We start from the raw sequence: 15,533 nt of genomic DNA, 5'->3' as shown, positions 1-15,533 counted from the left end.
TGAATGTGGAACATTCATTTCTCGTGTGGCCCTGTGTAGCATGGAAATATACAGAACCGAAACAATGCCAAACTTCCACGCATTGTTCGAGGAGTTGCTCACTGTCATTTGAAGCCAAGGCAGAAGCATTGTGGACTGTAACTTGAGACCATACCTAGCCAAGTATGATGGGATACACACATTATGCAGCATGTGTGGAGAGGAGGAAATGGCTGAACACATGATACTTTTCAGTAATGGGCTTCTCCTGCAACAGGGCTCAATATTAAGAAAGCATTTGGGTTTACAGACAGTGAAGGCAAAAGAGACCTTAGACAGGGAGAAATAACCAAATGAAAGTTACGTCATTGGTGGCTAAAGTTACAGGAGTGAAATTTAATCCTGTAGTAAGCACAATACATATTCGCAGCTAGGTGGCGCAGGCCACCACCCAACCAAAAGGGCCTTATTTATTCATTCATCTTTTGTACAGTGGAAATGGGAACTTTCCATCTATTTCTTAGTCGCCAGCTGAAGACTGGCAGTTATGACGCTAACAGGTTTCACAAAAGCGTTTACTGACCAGCTGCAACGTCATGCGGATCAGTTGCAGCGCAATGTGTCAAAACGAATGTCCCACACTGACTGCCACGGTTAGACTGTAACCGGGAAAACGACCATCGCCGTAGGTCTGTTCATAGAACGCGACGGGCGGACGTCAACTTTCATTCATTCGTCTCCCAATTACTCGACTAAGCAGCAATCCTTCCTTGCTTGACTGTGTCAAACAACAACAAAAAGAAAACATCAAAGAAAAGGAGACTGTTCTTCGGTCTAACCCCTCTCGCGCTCTTCTGGTTATATTAGACAAGGCGAAGACAAGGAATGTTTAGTCACAAACCCAACTGCGTCGCCATTTTCGGAAGTTCTCGAACGAGGAATAGAGCTCATTGAACTCGATGTAGCCGCGCCTGAGGCAACAGTCGTTAAAAACTGCGCTGGCTCGCGGAAATTACATCACCTGCGCCCTGCCGATGTTCAACGCACCTTCCAGCTTGCAATAGGCAACCAAAGCGACGGCTCACTATCGCGAAAGGCATCGATGAAAGGTCACTTTCGCTTTCACCTCGGTAAAGTGGGACCCGCGCAGTGCACAAACCACGACGTGGCTTTTGCTGCCGCTCAGCTATCGCACAAACTCGAGCGTCAAACGAAAAAAAAAAAAAAAAGCCATGGGCCCGACGCGTAAAAACGCACCGAGTTCGGTTATGAGTCATTTCGCTGAGCGGCCGTCTTACAGCAGCAGTCAGCTGTGAAGTGCTCGATCGTAAACAAAACAGAGTGCACCATCGACGACGGGTGGCTTGCGCAACACTGCTCGACCGAACGACGTCGCAGAGTTTCTCCTTGCCGCAGGCGCAATAGAGAAGCATGACACGCACTAGCTGTCCAGGGGTGCGCCACTCGCAACTGACGGACACGCTTGCAATACGAAGCAGCGCACGCGCGCGCGTGTTAGGCTTATCTCGCCTTACCTCGCGCACTGTGGAGGCAGCGACGGCACGACGGTGCGATCCTTCACCTCGTAGAAACTGTACGGCGTGGTCGGGTCCTCCAGTGTCAACGATGAGGCCATTATTTCGTCGAAGTTCAGGTCAACGCCCGACTCCTTGGACAGCTGGGACATGAGCGACAACGTCGTTTCAACACGGCACCATCCAAAAGTAGTGATCTACTCGGCACTGCACAATCTAATCGCCGCGACAGACCTCCGCACCAGTGTCCGTACTGCGACGTTCGCGGAGGAACCGAGAGTACTGTCAGCCTGGATTGCACAAAATATCAAAGACCACAGAGCACCATGAAGTAAAAAAAGCACACCTATTAGATAGATGGAGCTCTGACGCATGTCAGCATGCAGAAACCTGCCAAACGTATAAGCCAAACGCTGCTCTTGCCGCCTGTCGGCGATACGCGCGGCCTCTGTGATTTATTTTGCGCGTTTTGCTGTTTGGTCTCGGAGGCTGTTTAAAAGCACACCATAAGCTTATCTCAAGCGGTGCGAGTGAGCATATAGGAGACCAACTAGACATTACGCCCGCCGATGCCAACACATGACGGGCTGTCAGTCTGGTCCACCTGTGTAATGACATTCCTGTCTGTTTGGGAGAGAGAGAGCATAAATGTTGCGCCTGAAGGAAAGCACCAGTAAGGCCGGTTACCTCCGACTGGCAATGGACAGCAACGCGGCGGCTGCCGGCGCGGAGTCAGTCGAGGTGCCGAGTACATCGACGGCGGCGGCACCTCCGCCTGCTTTCCTGCATCCCAGTTCGAGCAGCGAGCCAGCCAGGGCCGAGAGCGAGCGGCATCTCTCCAAGTCGCCGCTCGCTCGAGTCATGTTAGAGTCGGAGAGACCCAAAATGGAGTTCAAACCGACACCACGACGCAGGAATGGCAAAGGTACCGAGCACCTTTTGGACTCGCAATCCGTGCGCACTTTGACTGCCAAGTGCTGGCGAAATTTCTGTCTAGATAAGTTGTGAGGTGAGATTTTGAATTCCTGCATTCTCAAAGCTGGAATGACACGCGTCGGTCTGTCTGCGTGCGTGAGCTTTGTGCGAGTTACAATTCTCCAGAAAAATAAGGTAAAGTCGTGTTGACGATGCGGTGGTGGCCTACTGCAGCACTGGTGGTTCACCGGCACTGCGCCACTGTTATGCATAAATTTGTTTTTACGAGTTGTATGATAAAGCTAACCTGTATTTTTTCAAAGGACCAAGTGCAGTCGCACACCCATGGACACCTTCGTAGTTTAGGATAGCGCATTCGGCCATCCGAAACGATATTTGGAAAGTGTTTATTGGAAAGAATACAAGCGCTTACTCTCAATTCTATTGCTCAACATAATATCAGGTTAGTTGACTGCTTTTTCGAGTTCAGCAGGACTGGTTGTTTGCAGGTGTGTAATATTATTTGCAGACTAGAATGGCACCTCGCTGGAAGGACGTGTGTAAGTTGCCGAACTCCAGCACTCCACCGAACTGTTGTGTGTATAGGTGCCACAGCCAAAACACCTTTAGAAACGAACTGGCTGTGAAATTGCTTGCATGGAAATCGCTCAATCATGAAACAAGAGTTGGGTCACGGTTGTGTGGCATACAAGATACACAACGCCACGCACTTCCTCTATAATTATCCTAACGTTCATGTGCTTGTTCTCACTTTTCGCAGTAATACATGAGGAATTCATTTAGCCCTGCCAACCGAAATGGCAAGCAGTCGCCATTAGGTAAAATTGGATTCTCATTCACAATATCCACGTCATTTTGAACAAAACAAATTCCATAGCTTCGCACCCAACATACATACTGACATCATTTCTTGGGTTTACTAGCACAGTGAAAAATAAAAGCTTACCTCCTGCCGTACATCGTCGCCCACGGTTCTCATTTGTACTGCATGTTACCCGACGATTTTGGAAGACTGTGCAATTCCTTCACACTGTATGCATGACCATTGTTATGACCATCATCAGTAGGCGCCATGCTGTCGCTGAGAAACGTAGCCGGGCAGCGCTCCCACGCCCGGAACCCCAGTTCTCTCAGAACCAGCATCCAGCGGCGGGGAGCGATAAAGGGATTAGAAGACGGTCCATGAGCCAATGTCCCTACAAGCAATTCCTCCGGGCCGGCTTGTTTAGCGAGACGGCGAAGCAGACCGATCACACAGGTCGTGTCTCCTTGGCTGCCCTTCCAGGGAAAGACGGAAGAAGCAACACAACCGCCAAATTGTTCATAGAGAGAACCCCATTTCCCCTCACCTCAGAGCATTGCGTCAAGAGGTGCAATAACAATTCGGCGGACCGTGTGTTACTGACTGATGGCCAGTGGGCGGTGTTTTGTGTTTATGATTGGTGTTCTACTCAAGGAGGAGGAGCTCGACAGGGCTTAAAACGACGCCGCATAGTGCTGGATGTGGCTCTGAACCATGTAACGGTTCAACCACCACGCTCGTGGTTTGTGAAACCCCTAACCTTTCTATGCTGTAAATAAGTGTAACTAGTGCCATAAATCTGTTTGTTTTTCATATGCTCATCTTGTCAGCGTTCGTTTCCTCAACCCGAAGTTACGCCACGCTACCACAAAAGACTGGGTAGACCCCAGTTGGCACCAACGGGTGCTCAGTGCTGGGATTAGGAGCGACTACTGGTGAACAGCGCGGGGATCCACAACACCACTCACATGTAGCTTCGTGCTAAGCGACTCAATTTGAAGTACCTGTCAACTTATTTAATCTTACAGAAACCGCATAACACACAATGGTCACTTTGCACTGCTGTTACCCTGCAGAAGCTGCTCACTTAAAACCAGTGACAAACTTATCCGCTCATACATTCACAAGGCTCAAGGTGATGTTTGTGTGGTGGAGGGAGCTGCTCATATGGTGCCAAGGGGATGGAATGACACTTTCCCAATTACGGAGCAAGCAACTATGTTTTTTTTCCTCTTGCTTGGTTCCGAGGCCAACAGGTCTCTGCCATCCTCAAAGAAGTGAAACAGCTAGAAATAATTGGTTGGATGCCTTCACGTTTAGGAGAAACTGCTGGCAGACCATTTCTCGATAAAGTATTGATAACCCCCTTCTTTCTTTCATGAGCCCCCTATTTAGTGAAAGGACTTAAAGTGGCATGATGAGGTGTCTCCTAGTGTGGTACCTCAAGTGTTGCGATTGCAATGCTGAGCTTAACATTTACAGTTGTGGCAGCTAAATAGTAGACTCTCAGTAAATGGAACTCCTCTAAAATGGAACACATTTTCGCGATTCCTTCAGGTTCTGTTCAATAAGAGTGATGGGTCCAAAAAGAAGATTGTTGTTATGGAGCGTAAATGTATGAATTGAACATGATATTTTTATTTTTTTCGTGTTAATCAAGTGATATTGAATTGTATAATTATGAATTGTTCAAGATCGTTGAATTATTTCTCTAGTTTCATGGAAAGGGGTTGTAGAAGACTGTATTGTCATTCCTCAGAACTCATGCCGGCTGAGGCATGTCGGTGTGACGTAATCGTGTCTCTTGTTCATCGATGTTGCCAAGCCGATGTTCAGAGCTTTCCTTTATCAAATGCTCTGCACAGCAGCCGAGAGTGAAGGGCGTTCAGGCAATGCCACCTGTGAGCAGCACTCGTTCCTGACAGACGTTACGGATGTGCGACAGATGGAGCAGGGTCTGTTGCAGCTGCTGCATGACTTCCACTCGGGAAAGCTGCAGGCGTTCGGTGAGAAAACTTGTTGGGTCCTATTAGCAGAGACTGTTCTGGCTCTTCTTCTTGTTTAATAAGTCTCCTCGGTGATCAGTACTAGGATCTGTTTTTCATTGTAAAGAGAATCTTTTTTGCACTGTATCAGTGTGTTTGTTAACTGTCCTAATCACACACATCAGGACTGGCATTCCGTCTCGGTGCTTACAGCATGCATTTTACTAACTTACTCTAACTAGACCATATATGCTGAAGTATTGTCACTAGGTTTCTGTTAATCTCATGCACGGTAAATGGTAATCGTATTACTTGACGCATTCAGCTTCAAGTGCGTGGGCTGCTACACATTCTGGAAATCCTATATATGGGGCTCAACCAAACATTGGTTCCAACATGGAGAAGATAGATGTAACAGATGTGGGAACTCAATGCCAGTGTGAACCGATTTTAGGCAAGGAAACTGAAAAATAGGACGCTAAAGATTTTTAGCATCCATAATTTCAGGTATTCTTATACATTGACGTGTGCAAGGCAGATTTGAAAGCGAGCGCACCCTTTTGTGCCATTTGAGCCTACACAAAAATTGAAAGAGAGGGAGAGGCCGAGAAAATAGCATCTTTGCCTGTCATGGTGTTGTTGGCAACACTTTGGTTACACCGAAACGTGTACATAAATATTGTTTGCCAGTTGCATTGCCTTATTCTTTATCAGAAAACTAAGAAACACCACCCAGCCAGCACTTCAACCTAGCCAAAAGAAACAATTTCATGTTGCTATATCGTAAAAATATCGCCACGAGCATAATAGTTTTTATTATGCGGTATCGTTGCTGGTGGAATTGCATGTGCCACTATGAAAATGACGAATATCAGCACGGGGAAACGGACGATGAGATCGCTTTGCCCCTGATTGGACCAGTCTGACGTGCTGCTGACCTTCATGTACAGGTTTATATTGCATTATCACATCCCCATATGCTTAGGAATCCTCTCCAATTTATTTCACTGCAATTTACCTTCAAAATATTCAAAAAATACTTTATTCTCTTTGCTTCCCAATTTTGGCTATTCGGACAGCTCAAATTCACTGTTTTAAAAACTGCATTTAATTAAATTAGTCTGCTTGTCAAGTTTTTACCAACAGATTTGCTTTTAGGAACTGCTAGCTGTGAGCATATTTGAGACTACCTTGCAGGTAAGGACTGTACTTTTGAGAAAATGGAGCATGTGCGAGAGCAGCAAGAGCGACTGGCCCGCCTCCATTTCGAACTCAACGCGCAGCAAGAACACTGTGGGTAAGTGCACTTGCTTGTTGCATGGACTAAACCAGGGGTCGGCAACCAGTGGCCCGCGAGGCAGTTATATAAAAGAGTGTACAATAGCCTTTAAAAAGAAAGCATACAAGAATACAACGCGAGGATCAACAAAATGTTTTCTCACAAAAACAGATCTGAGTGCAGCTGAGCAACAACAAAACAAATAAAAATCTATTAACTGAAGATGATGTAACAACAATGGTAAAGAATAATACTATACCAGTATCAAACGAAGATGTCACAACTTTCCCAATAATCTCTGTGCCTCATTTTATAGTAGGGATCATTTCTTTCCAATTGTACTAGGATGTTTTACTTCATATTTACATCTAGAACTCAGCCAATAATATAATTTGGGAGCTGTTATAATACCAGTTTTATAGGAAAAAAGCCCATGGTTGTCGCAATTTACCCAGCATTGTAAACATTGCATAGATATCACTTCTGCCTAATGTAACCTTTTGTAGCTTAGAGAATGAAGTCGTACCCCAGACAAGTTGACAATAAATAATATGTGAATAGAAAAGAGGATTGTAAACTCGTATTTTAGCTTTCGGAGAGAGAATGTGTTTGAGCCGACTGATTATTTCAGTTATTCGAGCTAATTTTGTTAACACCAAGTTCATGCGAGATTCCCAAGACATGTGGACACTATATACAACACCAAGACACTTAAAATGGTTGACAATATCAACTGCACAGGAATCGAAAATGTTTGCATGATGATGGATTGGCTTATTCTTGGCTCGAAATATAACCAATCTTCATTGAGTTGGATAAAGACAATTGCTGCAGTTGAAGCAAAGCGTTATTACAATTTGAGATAAGGTAGTCGATGCTGTTTTCGGCAAAAAATATGGTTGTCTCATCTGCATATATGATAAACATGGCATTATTTCTAATGTTAACAATGTCAATAATGTGAAGATTGAAGAGTAAAGGTCCCAGAATGCTACACTGTGGAATACCACAAACCAGTTGCAGAATTTGGGATCGCGAGTTATTTATTTGAACAACTTTACGCCGACGGGACAGGTTTGACTGCAGTAAATTCAACCTATTGTAGAATGTTTCACTGCTCAACGAGTTAGATACGGGCAGAGAAGGGACAGCACTCTATCCATATCTAACCCATTGTGCTGTAAAGTATTTTATGATGAACATCCACCAACTTGCCCTACTCGTGATTCTGCTTCAGCAAATTTAACCCCTTGCTATAATATCTAACTTGCTTAACAAGACCTCGTGATTCACCAAGTCAAAAGCCTAGGAAAAACCCACAAATAAGCCAATTACTATTTTCTTGCTTTCACATTTCTTTGAGATGTATTCTTTCTTGTGAATCAATGCTAATCCTGTTGATCTGTTTGTCCGGACTCCAAATTGATGTGGAGCTTTAATGTCACTTTGGCTATTTTCATTTTGCTGGGACAGGTAATGTAGTTATGCAGGTATCAAATATGTGGGCGAGAATTGGCGCTATTATGTCTACAACAAATTTCACGTGTTTTTTTTTGGCGGGCATTTCGAACTGATGCAAAATTGTTCTGAATCAATGACGCTAAAATTGATTATGCTGTTACGGGGAGTATTTATTTAGGGGTCGTGCATCTGTAGGAGAGGGGGATCACAGTGCACAGGGTGTACAGAGTTCCAGACAACAGGGCAACCCATGCTGAGCCCCACAAAACCAATGTCGTCATGTTCTTTCATTGAGGGTCATTTGAGCTGCTCTACTGGAGAGGTGTTTCCGCAACCGTGGCATTACCCCGGCCTGTAAAGCCACCGTCTTGGTGCCAGCTATGACTAAAACGGCGTGTCACCATTGTAAGCCTTCAGGGAGAGACGTGCACTATGTCGGTTTTGAGAGTAGTAGTCGATGAGTTCGATGATTTGGTTGCCAGAGAAATCTCATAGGTGACAGATGTCATCTGGTGCACCACTTAGGAGGGCCCGACGTATCGCGATAGAAGCTTCTCGCTGAGGCCAACACGAGATGGGAGCCACAGTCCCAGAGGAAAATCACCGTGCTTGTGTTGGCTATCATCCAGGGTCTTTTGTGTAGCCTGGAACAGTGTGAGCCGAGTGCGGGCTATCGTGCGTGCGATGAGAGTTCAGGTGATAGCATCTTGAGCGTATGAAATCGTCGATGTTGGATCACATGGAAGCAGAGTATCAAGTGGTAACAAAGAATCCCGCCCAAAGAGAAGATAAAAGAGTGAGTAGCCGGCAGTTTCGTGGCGCAATGAATTATAGGCGAAGGTGAAGAACGGGAAAGCAATGTCTCAATCAATGTGGTCGTCGGAAACGTACATTGAAAGCGTGTCTGCCAGTGTACGGTTGAGGCGTTCGGTCAGTCCGTTGGTCTGGAGATGATAAGGCGTGGTAAAGTTGATAAGGAGCACCATGCTAAAGAATGACGTCGTATAGGAGGAAATCGGCAACATCAGTGGTGCAACTGGTCGGTTGGGTTCAGGTGATTGCGTACTGAGTGGCATAATCCGTGGCTACTGTGATCTATTTATTTCCATTTGTCGAAGTTGGAAAAGGACCAAGCAAGTCCAATCCCAGTCGATGAAAAGGCTGAGCTGGGACTTCAATAGGCTGAAGGCGGCTGGCAGGAGAAGGCAGCCGGCAGGGGGAGTTGTAAGTTTCTTTCGACATTGGCAGAGGTCGCAACTTAGTGACGAACGGAGCGATGTAGGCCTTTCCAGAAAAATCTTCTAACACGCCTAAGTGTCCTGAAGTTGGGGCGTCGTAAAGCTTTTGAAGGACGTCTTTGCGCAGATGATATGGGACGACGAGTAAATGTTCTGCGCCCTCTGGGTGTAAATTACGGTGATGCAAAACGTTGTCTTGCAGCAAGAACATGCGGAGGGAAGGGCCGGCTTGAGGCGGTCAATTGTATTCTCCTCTCTTCACTCTCTCGCAACTTCACCTGTCCTTCGCAAGTCTGCTTAAGGGGGTGTCCCCCCTTAGTCATGCTTTCTTCGCCCGTCTACACCACTTTGGGACGCTAGCCACATTGGCTCGAATTAAGTTTTTTTCTAGCTACAAATGGGCCCAGAGCAGTTTCATGCGTCCTGGCTTGCGCTTGCACGTCTTGCCCACTTTCTCTTTGTGGGTGGGGGGGGGGGTGGGGGTAAAGATGGTGGACAGGAGTTCCTACGCACCTTTTCCATTCAGGAAAACGTTGAAAGTGGGTCTGCTTGGCTGGGCCGTTACCAGCACGTAGGTACTTATTACATGTGCCGCGTAGTGGAGCACTTGCTCGTAGGTGTTGACTGCAGGACAGCCAACTTGCCGCTTCGGCAGTCCTTTCATTCAGCTGAGGAGATAATGAAGGCTTCGTAGGCGGAAGCGAAAGGTAAATGTGTGCGAAATTGTTCTCATGAGGCGGGTTTGTCGACTTCGCACCTGATGCCGAGCCTGAAGCTTCTGCACAGGAAGAATCCAACAGAGATTTGTGGCAGCGCTTGTCGGCTCTATGGGAGGGCGAGACATCTGCTGGGATGATTTCATTAGGGCCAGTGATGATGCAGACTTTGCAGAACTGTGCACGGATGAGAGCATTGTCAGTGAAGTGTGTGGCAAGAGCGATTTGGAGGAATTGGATGATGACAACGACGAAACTTTGGAGCCAATGTCCACAAGGGTGCCCGTCTTGGCTACATTAATAGCCTCTGGCAGCTTGTATATGCCAAGGGTCTCGGCAAAAAGCATGCTGCCGCATTAAATAAACTTGAGACCATCCTTATCGCTTCTGCTCTTCAAAGCACGTGCATTACAAACTTTTTTGCAAAAAGAAATTTTGTGTTCTCACTTGCAACTTTTTTGAAGCTCTGTTTCGTTTACTAAGAACTTCAGTATACAGCGTACATATGCCGCGTCACGCTGAGGTTCGTTGTAAGCGGCCTCGTCTGTATCTGTAGCAAATAAGCTCCTGCTTAGCAGTGCTTATAACACTGATAAGGCATATGAGTAGTACAAGAAAGTGTGTTCACATCTTTCTTTCCTACCAGTCCCGAATCTGAGGAGGGACGGCAGCTGGCAAAGGACAACCTGACAAAGCTGATTGAAAATGTGAGTTCTCTCCCTCTTCTAATTTCCTACTACATATCCAATACAGTGAATTTGTCTCAATTTTCAAGGTTCTGGCCCTTCTAAATACATTCTCGTGTTAGACGCGAGTTTTCACAAGCCACTAATGTAAGACCTCGATAATTCAAACCATGATCTCGTGTGCCAGATAATTTTGTCGAATTTCTCGTAACATATAAAGTGAAACAGAAAAACACAATCTGCCACATCTCGATTAGTTTATGAACTTGGCCGTCATCTCTGGTAGAAGTACGAAGAATGTGCTCCTAGCCATGTGACATTGTAGCACGTATACTGTAAAAATTCACTTGAGTTGTCTCACTGCTGTGCTGTTATTTTTTCTATGAATTCGTTGTTCACGTAGTGATGTCTTTTGTTACAGCTGCAACATCTCAGCCAGTCCATGTATCCTTTTCAATGAGTATTCCACATTTTAACGTAAGTTAGTGAAATAGAATATCAAACTGTCATAGAAGCTACCAAGCCTGCTTTTTGCCACCTATTCGAGTCTGTACGGAGCACTTTGTGCATGTCTTGCCTCAAGACATTTCGCATTGGCTTAACAGATTGATGTCTCAAATCGTGCACTCTACATTGATTCATGCTTTAAAGTAGCATGCCACTCACACTTAACCTCCGTTCAAAAGTTTTTCTGCATCTAATTTAGAGGTCAGGCATGGGTTCAGAATATTTTATTTATTTGATACTGTCAACCCCGTGCTTGGGGTCATTACATGGAGGGTGTTACAAAGTACATAACGTTTGCACAAAAAAGAAAAATTCAAAAGCACATATAAATACGAGATACCATTAATACTATATAAATACCAACAATAAAAAAATAAGAAACAAACAACAGTGACTACACTCATAAAAATCAACAAATAAATGCTGACAACAGAATTTAGCACACATCGCTACAAAGAAAACTGTCCAATGCATTTTCAAAATCCACTGATGTTGTTTGTTGCACAACCGCATAGGGTAAGCTGTTCCACATATCTATTGTTTGGGAAGAATGAGCGGCGGAAAGCATTCATGCGTGTGAAATAAGGCTGAATTGCTCTACTATTATTAAGACGATCACATCGCCTTCCAGGGGGCTGAATATATAAATCCTTATTTATCTTTGTTTGCCCGCTTATAATCCTAAAAAGAAATTTGAGGCGATGTTTTCGCCTGCGATATTCCAAAGACTCAAGCTCACAGGACTTTAACAAAGCTGTGATTGAGTGTGTGCGTCGGTATCTACCACATATGAAACGGACTGCCAATTTTTGTATTCTTCCAATTTTTGTCCACAACACCTTCTGGTGAGGCGACCATACAATACTAGCGTACTCTAAGACAGGACGTATGAATGTTTTGTAAGCAGTTAGTTTTACATCTGGTGTGGCATGTTCGTTTTTTTTTTTTTTTTTTTAGAAAATACAGTTTTAGGGGCGAAGCTCCTTAGGGCGTGGGCTGTGCGTCCCCTGTATGTAGCCACCTCTAGTTTAGTTCTTGCAGTGTTCACTAGATGGCGGTACCGTCTCCGTATGTAGGGACTGACGAGGGGAGTGGTAGAGGTCGGACGTGTTTTTGGAGAGCTCCGGAATGACAGCTACAGATAAGTGTTTTTGCATGTTTCCAGCTTGCCTCTATATGTAGCGTTATGAGAACGTAAGGCGCTAGCGTAAAGCTTGATTAGGTCTAGTACGGTGTACGTTTTTTTTTTTTTTTTAATTAGTATTTTGTACTGTGTCTTTTTTTCTCCAGCCACCACGTGGCTGAAGCCTGCGCGTAGACCGACCACGTGCATGCGCAGGTGCTGTGAAGTGTAGCGTATTTATTTATTATTGTGGTTCTTTTTGGCTTAGACCAGTGTATTTTAGTACAGTTTTCTAACACGTGGGCATCGGTAAACTGAGCTAGCCATGGTCAAAAAGACCGTAAAGTGTTCAGAGTGCGGGGTAGGGTGGAAGGTGGAAATTAGTGCGGAGGAGAAAGCAGAAGATGACGCCAAGTGTAGACAGTGCGAGTTCGAGGAGAAAATGAAAAATATGATGGCGGTCCAGAGTGGGCTCATGGAGAGAATCGCAGAGCTGGAGAATGCATTGGCGAAGGAGCGAGAGAAAACGTCAGCCATGGAAGAAAGGCTCCGGGCAGCCGAGAAGGGCCTATCGAAGGTCGTGAAAGGGAACGAAGACGCAGGTGACGGCGGAAGCATTATGGCGACGACCCCCCGTGCGGGAGAGATGAAGGAAACGGGCATGACAAAGGCAGATACATTGGCCACAGGGCCCAGCTACCGGGAAGTAGTTTTGAGGGAGGGAGGGAGCAAACCAGCAGCCGTGACTCACGCTAGTCACCTAGTCAGCAGCCAGGTGCAGGTTTCAGAAGGAATGTCTGAACAGGTCATCATCGCCGGTGACTCAAATTTAGTCCGATGCGCAGCGGCAATCAAAGAAAGGGTGAAAGGCGACAAGAGAGTTGCGATAGGGACGTTCCCAGGACAAACGCTGGGGACAGTAATGAGTCAAGCGGGTGAACAACTCGCAGCTAAAGCTAACAATCGTAACCTCGTTGTAATTGCGGGAGGGTTAAATGACGTCCTGAAAAAAGAATCGTCAGGACTAGCGACGACCTTGGCGAAAGGGGTGGATGACATGCGCACCGTGTCCCCCCAGGTGCAAATTGTAGTATGCACAGTACCGGAAGTACCAGTACGCAACGTCAACTTGCAAAGAGCGGTTGTCGACGCAAACAAAGAGATATGGCGAATTAGTCGAGAGAAGGGTTTCGAGGTAGTGGATTTAAACAGGGAAGTGCACAGGTGGGGTGGATTCCAAAGAGACAAGATTCATTTCGATAAGAGGCTTGGACACGAGGTGGGCTGGCGACTGGCAGGACGCGCAGTAGCTTTTTTGGGGGGCTCACGGGCCCTTCGGAGTCCGGGGTAGCTCGTAACAGGGAAAACAACCAGGAGGACGCTTTGACAGGTAGAATTGCGAAAAACCAGAAAAAAGGTAAAAGAAAAAGGAAAATGGCGCGTGTTGCAATTAGTTACATAAACATGCAGGGTGGCAGAAAGAAGGCAAAATGGTTAGAGATTGAGGAGCAGTTAAACAAAGAACAGATAGGCGTGTATGCGGTTACAGAAACACACCTTAGAGACTTGGAAGAGCCACCACATATTAAAAATTATGTTTGGGAAGGGTGTAACAGGACCATATCGGAAAGGAAAGGTGGGGGTGTAGGAATGCTAATTCACCGCGGAGCCAAATGGGTTAGAATGAAACAGACGTGTTCAGAGCACCTCTGGGTTCTGGGCACAGTAGGTGGAAAGGAAACGTGGCTAGGGGTAGCCTACTTGTGGACGGGGAATAACTGCAGAGAAAAGAATCAGGAGATAGTGGATTGCATGAGTGCGGATATTAAGGAATTTGGTAATGGGGCCGAAATCATCCTTCTAGGGGACATGAATGCCCACATACAGGACCTTGACGGATATTCAGACACCAATGGGAAGTTATTACTAGATCTTTGCGAGCAACATAGTCTGGAGATAGTTAACACGGGGCCTAAATGTGACGGCCAGATCACATGGGAAGTCGGAAACAAGCAATCAAGTATTGATTATTGTCTCATGACTGAAGGAATTTACCACAAACTGACAGAAATGAGGATAGACGAGGAAGGCATTAACAGCTTGGGTAGTGATCATAAACGAATAACATTACAAATGGGATACGAAACTGAAAATATGAGCATGGAATCAAAGTCTGGCAGCTCGTATTTAAATGACAAACAAATAATAAATATAGCCGCAAGAGTCGAGGAAGAAGTAGGCGAAATACCAGGCAAGGACTGGGAGTATAGTGAGCTGTTACATCTAATGACGAAGGAGATAGGGAAAGAGAAGAAAACTGTTTGCTGGAAAGGAAAAAGGAAGCCAAAAAGTTGGTGGAACAAGGAAATCCGGGAGGCGATCGAGAAGCGACGCGAAGCATCACGGGAGCATAGAAAGGCAAAAAAGGAGAAGCGGCCGCAGGACGAAGTCAAAAAAATATGGGAAATATATTTAGAGAAAAAATCCCTTGTACAGAAATTGGTAGAGGCAAAAATTAAAGGTGAAAGTGAATGCTGGATGACAGAGATACACGAAAAAAAGGAGGCCGCGCCTAGGATTTTTTGGAGCCACATAAAGGCGCTAGGTAGGAAGTCTGTCATAACGCAACAACATATTCTAGATGAAGGAGGAAATCAATTGGAAGGGTACGAAGCGCTAGGTTACATCCAAAAGGGAACAGCCGATTCGTTTCAAAAGAGCGTCCAGGGGATCTCCCCGGTGAGTAAAAGTGTGGCGGAGAAAGCAACAGAGGAAGAGCTAGTACTTGATAATTTCAACTGGAAAAAGGCCGAAGGAAAAATTCCAAAGCGCACTGCCGCGGGTTTAGATGGGATTCCCGTTAGCCTCATTAACGAACTAGGACATAACACTAAAGAAGCATTGTTAAAAGCAGTAGAAAAAAGCTTAAAGGACGGACAAATACCGGACAGTTGGCGACAAAGTAGAATGACCTTAATCTATAAAGGCAAGGGAGAAAAGGACAAGATTCGCTCGTATAGACCACTAACCATTACATCGGTACTATACAGGATGGCGATGCAAGCAGTAAAAATGAAAATAGAAACATGGGCCGAACATAACGATATTTTGGGAGAACTTCAGAACGGATTTCGAGTCGACAGGCGGTTAGACGATAACCTGTTTGTTCTCACTCAGTGTATAGAAATATCTAAAATAGAGAATAGGCCCTTGTACGTGGCTTTTCTAGACATCACTGGGGCATACGACAACGTTAATCAGGAAATTTTGTGGGATATATTGAAAG

At 45.5% G+C, this 15,533-nt stretch overlaps 2 protein-coding genes across 6 annotated transcripts in view; one reads left to right on the top strand and one right to left on the bottom strand.

Annotated features, from left to right (window-relative positions):
- The window catches only part of Mitf (transcription factor Mitf), a 127,937-nt gene extending 126,045 nt beyond the window's left edge, over positions 1-1,892 (bottom strand). The window contains exon 1 of one of the 3 annotated variants that reach the window (XM_037424866.2): positions 1,515-1,892. In XM_037424866.2, the coding sequence (XP_037280763.1) occupies positions 1,515-1,666 (152 nt within the window). In that variant the 5' untranslated portion in view covers positions 1,667-1,892. Of the gene's footprint in view, positions 1-1,026; positions 1,495-1,514 lie in introns of those variants that run through there. The other 2 variants (XM_075896250.1, XM_075896249.1) reach the window with 2 other exon arrangements.
- Positions 1,893-1,949: 57 nt separating this feature from the next.
- Positions 1,950-15,533, top strand: part of LOC119174078 (coiled-coil domain-containing protein 28A) — a 63,063-nt gene continuing 49,479 nt past the window's right edge. Inside the window, exons 1-5 of one of the 3 annotated variants that reach the window (XM_037424870.2) lie at positions 1,950-2,439; positions 5,121-5,258; positions 6,435-6,534; positions 10,578-10,638; positions 11,039-11,061. In XM_037424870.2, the coding sequence (XP_037280767.1) occupies positions 2,163-2,439; positions 5,121-5,258; positions 6,435-6,534; positions 10,578-10,638; positions 11,039-11,061 (599 nt within the window). In that variant the 5' untranslated portion in view covers positions 1,950-2,162. Of the gene's footprint in view, positions 2,440-5,117; positions 5,259-6,434; positions 6,535-10,577; positions 10,639-11,038; positions 11,095-15,533 lie in introns of all 3 variants that reach the window. The other 2 variants (XM_037424868.2, XM_037424871.2) reach the window with 2 other exon arrangements.

Source organism: Rhipicephalus microplus, chromosome 5, assembly GCF_043290135.1.
Source record: "Rhipicephalus microplus isolate Deutch F79 chromosome 5, USDA_Rmic, whole genome shotgun sequence".
Classification (NCBI taxonomy): domain Eukaryota; kingdom Metazoa; phylum Arthropoda; class Arachnida; order Ixodida; family Ixodidae; genus Rhipicephalus; species Rhipicephalus microplus.
Note: the sequence above shows the minus strand (reverse complement) of the source record. Positions and strands in the feature narration are given on the sequence as shown.